Source organism: Pollicipes pollicipes, unplaced genomic scaffold (assembly GCF_011947565.3).
Source record: "Pollicipes pollicipes isolate AB1234 unplaced genomic scaffold, Ppol_2.1 Scaffold_7261;HRSCAF=8764_pilon_pilon_pilon, whole genome shotgun sequence".
NCBI classification, from domain to species: Eukaryota; Metazoa; Arthropoda; class Thecostraca; order Pollicipedomorpha; family Pollicipedidae; genus Pollicipes; species Pollicipes pollicipes.
Window position 1 is genome coordinate 9,972,624 of NW_023597054.1, and position 5,775 is coordinate 9,978,398.

General features: G+C 53.5%; 1 protein-coding gene across 1 annotated transcript in view; it reads right to left on the reverse strand.

The window, feature by feature from the left end:
* The window catches only part of LOC119112944 (uncharacterized), a gene marked incomplete in the record, with an annotated part of 6,041 nt that extends 3,327 nt beyond the window's left edge, over nt 1–2,714 (reverse strand). Inside the window, 1 exon segment of the mRNA XM_037237250.1 lies at nt 2,515–2,714. Within this exon segment, the coding sequence (XP_037093145.1) occupies nt 2,515–2,604 (90 nt within the window).
* Nucleotides 2,715–5,775: the final 3,061 nt, after the last annotated feature.

Consider the following 5,775-nt stretch of genomic DNA (forward strand, 5'->3'; position numbering starts at 1 on the left):
CCTCCCCCCTATATGACTGCAGAAATCAGATTGCCTCGAAGCGATCGCTCCAGCTGCGGCCCGTCTGTAGTGAGGGGGGAGGGGCATTGAACCGATGAGCAGCTGTCCTGCGCAGCTGGCTGGCCAGCACTCTACAGCGCACACATCTATCGAGGGGCACACCGTCCATGACGAGTCATGGGCCAGGCGTCAAGCGCCCACTGCTGATCAGTGCATGGTGATATTACAGGGGGAAGGCTGGACATGCTGCACCCGGATTCTGATCACAGTGCCTACACATAACGCCCGATAGGCGCAATCGCGCCTGTCAAAACACGAGACACATCTGTTGAGAAGTGCGTCGAATGCGCGTGCTGACCCCATATAGGACGTTTGACGCGAAATGCGGCCCTGGCAAGTCTCGTCAGAGCGGAAGTGCCATCCGCAGAGAGATCTCCCATCCCATGCCCGTTTTGGAATAAGACGGCTCGAATGTGTACGGGCTCTTCGCCTTCTTGCCTTTGCCCGATCCTCGCCCGTTGAGCGGCCCGTCTCCGCCTCTGGGAGCGCCTCTGATTTCGTCACGGTATCGGAGAGCGAAGTGTGTCAATGGAACGCAGCACATGTGACCGGCGGGCCACGAGGCTCACGGTAATACAGGCCAAAGTGTAAAGATAGCGTGCTGGAACCAAAACAAGCGAGATTACTGGGAGGTTGAACCATCTTTGCGCCGCGTTGTGATGGTGAGACGTGCTAACTAGGGGAGATGAATGCTGGGGCATGCTATGGTAAAGATGCCCCGGCCCATGAAGATCATGTGGGCGGTAGATGACACCTTGTGTCCACAAAAGCAGCAGCAGCAATTGCCCACAATTGCAGGGGCAGCTGTTTAATCATGGCAGTACGTGAGTAAACAGCTTAAACCGATCGTTTTGATTCCGTACATCTCACCCATGCCAAAATTTACGATTCTCCGGTGCCATTCACAGGCACCCTAAGCCATGTTTCCGCGTGTGTGTGTGAGAAAGAGAGGTAAGAGCGTCCATCGTCGGGTCAGTCCTATGCAGGGTAGCACTCCCTATCTTACTCCAACGGGCAATTCACAAGCGGGGGCCGGGCCATGGACGCCGTCCGCCGCACCCCATCGACAACGCGTCGCGGGCATTCTGGCCAATCACAAGTACAACACTCTTCCAACCGAGATGCTCATTATATCTCGCCGTTACAAGTTAAGGGCGCGTTCGGCCAAAGGAAATTATTCCAAGAAATAATTATTTTACTTCCGATGGTCATTCACGAAAGCTCTTCATTCATGTTCGGCAGGTCCGGAAATTATCCCCCGACTCGTCTCCAATGCGCCATCCACAGCCAATGATCACAACTATGCATGCTGAAAATTCTCCGCCTTGACCGTGCCCCGAAAATTTTCCTGCATTCTCCTTCGATACGGAGGATCATCTGAGACAATTTTCCGTGTTGGCAGTGCCAAACACCATTCCGGAAGATTCTCTAACATTCCGGGTAATTTTCCCAAATTATCTGTCGGCCGAACACGCCCCTATTCTGCTATCCTACCACGCACTTTTTGCATGTCAATCGCTTCATATTCGCTTCAAATGTGGAATGTTGCGGCATTGTGCATTGAATGTCTCCTGAATGCAAATCTTTCCGGTGGACTTTCATCTGTACTCCGCATTCTCATTGGCGGCCTGCTCGCGTTTCGTCCTCTTTCCTCCTTCAGCTACTGTTCCGCGAGGACGGATATGCTAGATAGCCATCGACACGTGTTCGCAGCCTTTCCCGACAAACCCAGCGGTGATTCTTATCGAACAGTTTACGCAGGCAACGGGGTTCTTGCTGAATTTAACAAGCCCGTTCCGTTATCGGAGGCTGGCGGGTAAGCCGACGGAGGGACTTATGCTGGGACGTGACGAATTGTGACGGAGGCGGCACGGGTTCACCATGAGGTAGTCGATAGCGGCACTATAAATACACGGCTCAACCCCCACATCCGGTGACGCACGGCCGGGGGTCGACGACACCGGTTCCCCCTGTGGGGATCGGCGGCCGTCGCACACGGCGCTGACCCCTCTCCCGAGGCGGACGAACGGCCACCAGGCGGCGGTAGGCACATGGATCGACGAGCATCGGCGGTATCACGGTCCCAATGAACGTAACCCGGCAGCGCGCACCTCCCCTAGATCAGACCGACGACGGGGGACACGGCTTCGGCACACGCACCAGCGGTAAACATCGGAGGAGCAGAGGCCCTCCCGCCAGCCCGAGGCTGGACCCGCGACCGACACAGGCAGCGACCCGGAAACAATCAGCTCTTCCCAGTAATGATCCGACAATCGTGACCCAGGGGCCGGCGACACTCGCGCCTCCACCGGCGTACCCACGACTGACCCAGGGGCCGGCGATACTCGCACCTCCACCGGCGCACCCACGACTGACCCAGGGGCCGGCAACACTCGCACCTCCACCGGCGCACCCACGACTGGCATCGACGAGGCGGGGACCGCCAACACTCACCCCTCTCCAGCGGCGAATGCGGACAGCCCTGGCCACGTCCTCCTCTCCGCGTACAATGATCACCTGCTTGCCGCACACCATGAACTCCATGGCTGCAGCACAGTGTGATGCGGCACGCTCTCGCGCCGCACTCCCCACGCACGCACACTGGCCGCACGATCGCAGGGCCGGCCGTAATCCGAAGCTGGCGCCAAGCGCTATTTCCATGGGCCGCCGGACGGGCGAGGGGCCGCTCGGGAACGCCGATTGGTCCGCAGTCTCCCCTCCCCCTCCCTACCCCGCCCCTATTGTAAGGCGCGGCGGTTTTCCGGGGTGCGTGCGGCTCACGCAGCTGCGTGAAGCAAACACGACCTCTGCGCATGCGCAGTGGGATGCGCGCGACCGGTCGAGTGGGGCAGGTCAGCGGCGTGACGTCACACCAGGACCGTAATGAGGCCGTATGCCGAGAGTCGGCCAAGTGCGTACGGTACTTGCTTCCCCGGCCCTCTCACACACACTCTCGTATGCTCTCCCCGCGCGTGGGTGGTGACCGACTGGGCTCCGGGGGCAAAGTGGGTCCCGGCGACCCGCTGGGACATCGCAGGGCGTCCACATGGCCTACTATGCTTGAGTTGGTCGCATTTCATCGCAATTTCGCTCGTTTTTCTGCAGGCATTCATTGATTCATTCCTGTTTTGAGAGCTGACCATATATCGTTCCATGGCTTGTCTTGGCAGGATGTTTGCGCAGGTTTAATGGACACGTGAGTGTGTCAGTCAATGTCAGTTAGCAGCTCTACTGTTTTGCTTAGCGGACGTGGAGAAACCAAATGCCCGTTTCAAGCAGGAATGGCAAGCACCACATACGCCCAGGAACAGCTGTCCAAATTTCGGAGGTGGGGCGCTCTTCCATTGCGTGTAAGCGCACGGAAATTGTGAAGTGTGTACATTAATGTACATGCAATGTGTGATAACCGACAGTGAACAGAATCGGAACGTTGCTCAAGCACACGTGGAGACATCGACCGTCCATTCTAAACGGAGTATGACGACATCAGACACACACGCCATTAATAAGAGTGCTCCATATTGCTATTGGGTTTTGAACTGAAAAGGACATCACAAAAATAATTCCTTGCAGTTCACAGCTCTGCCCTTCTTGAGACCTAACCCATCTAGTTCTGAGCCACACGCCCGCGAAAATAAGGGGGCTTTTTCGGAGAGTACATTTTAAGGTCACCTTGGCATTAATAAAATCATAATAATGCCATTCAAATTCTGCCGTCTCATAGATCATGTGGTAATCAAGGCCAAAAAATATAATTGTAAAGACTTCATTTCTGGCGTTCATGTACACGATTTCCAGATATAATGGCTGTCAATTGGCTCACAATCGATGTTGTACAAGGCACGATGACGTCATCACACAATCACGTACAGAGGAGCAGATTTGCTAAACGGAGAAATTGTGATGCCTACAGCAGTCTCTTCTACTTTAAGTATAGCAATAGTTATAAGACCTTTAACCATTGGCATACTTATAATAAGTAACTGAGATTTGATTTCGCGCCAGATGGGTACAATGAGACCCAAGAGAGCCCATCGCGGGTAGGCCACTACCCGACCGTCAGAGGTTCCCGGCAGCGCAGTCTGAGACCCAAGAGAGCCCATCGCGAGAGAGCCACTACTCGACCGTCAGGGGTTCCCGGCAGCGCGGTCTGAGCAACCAGAGGTACGGGGTTCTATCCCTTAGAGTGGCCGCCCTTCCTGCCACGGTGAGAGACGAGCTCACATGGTGAGCTTGTTTCATCATATCTGATGCTTGCTTCAATATCTTCAAATGCAAAACATTCCTTATGGTGTTGTGCGGTCTAGAGCACTCCCGCACTACGGCACACATGCACACGATGACGTGGTTTGACGGGCGCACCGGGTCTCTCTAGAACAACGATCTCTGCTTTTTCAGATAAAGCTTTATTTTTGTTCCCTATTTTTGTTTTGGACAAAATTTCTCAGTACTGAAAGACACTGGTAACACATATGCTGTGAGTTTTCCGCGACCTTCAGCCCAGTGGTTCATTTCTGACATGCGAGTACAGTGTGTTTAATGGAGGCTTAACAACGCACTCAGCAGTTGGGGCTGTGTGGTGTCACCTGCCTCTCACCCTGGTAAGAAGGGCGGCCACCTCGGGGAATAGAACCCTGTACCTCTAGTGTCCCACAATGTGCTGCCGGGAACTCCCTGGCGGTCGAGTAATGGCATACTTGCAAAGGTCCTTTTGAATCCTATAATACGTATCTGGCGCGAGATCAAGTCTTTACGGTTCATATATTATTCTATCTATCTGTAAATTTTGCTAGGTGATGCAGCCATATATAATGGTGGTTACTGGTGTGCCGTCATAACGATCATTGGAAGTGAGGCCATGAAGGACCTTCGTATCATCGCAGTTCTAAACTACGGCCGAGGTGAGGTACACAATGATCGCTATAGTATCAAAGTGCTGAACAAACCCTGAGCTCCCCTTGAAAGGAAAAATACTAACAAATTAAAAAAACAACCACTTAGCAGCCTCAAAAATACAGTTCACCACCCGGGGTGCCGGTAGTGCAGTGGTTAATGCATCTGCGTTAACCAATACGCGTCTGGGAAACCAGAGGTGCGGGGCTAGATTCCCCGCGGTGCCCGCTCTTCCTGCCAGGGTGAGAGGCAGGCGACGCCACACAGCCTCAGCAACTGAGTGCATCGCAAAGCCCCAATGGCATAACACACATGACAGTGCACCACCCAAAACAGCCAGCGGAAATCGAGCCTGGCAAAGACCGTCGTTAGGCGCCGCTCTTATTGGTGGTTGAGGGCTTTCGTACCGTGCCGTAGTCACTGCATTCTCCGACACTGGATCCAGCAGAGTGTTATTTTGGCGAATGTTCAAAGCAAACAGCATACAAACCCAAAACGAAAGGATCGGACGACTGAAAAAAAAAACAATGACGAAGGAAGTGAGAAGAATATTCGCGGGCGGACTATGATGGATAAGAAGAAACTGTGCACGAGGCATACCTGCATGATGCATGATGCATACCTGCAGGAAGGCTTCTGGAGCAAATCAGCGATCGAATGATTTGAAATTCGTGCCGTACAATATAGAAAGTGCAAGTGTTGAATCTACGTTCACAACCGTAATCAAATGTTGCAAACTTTCCTAAAAATTGCATCTGAGGAATGTTGTCATCAGTGATAAGCCGCTTACGTTTCCCGACATTCCAGGATGCGCCAAAAGAA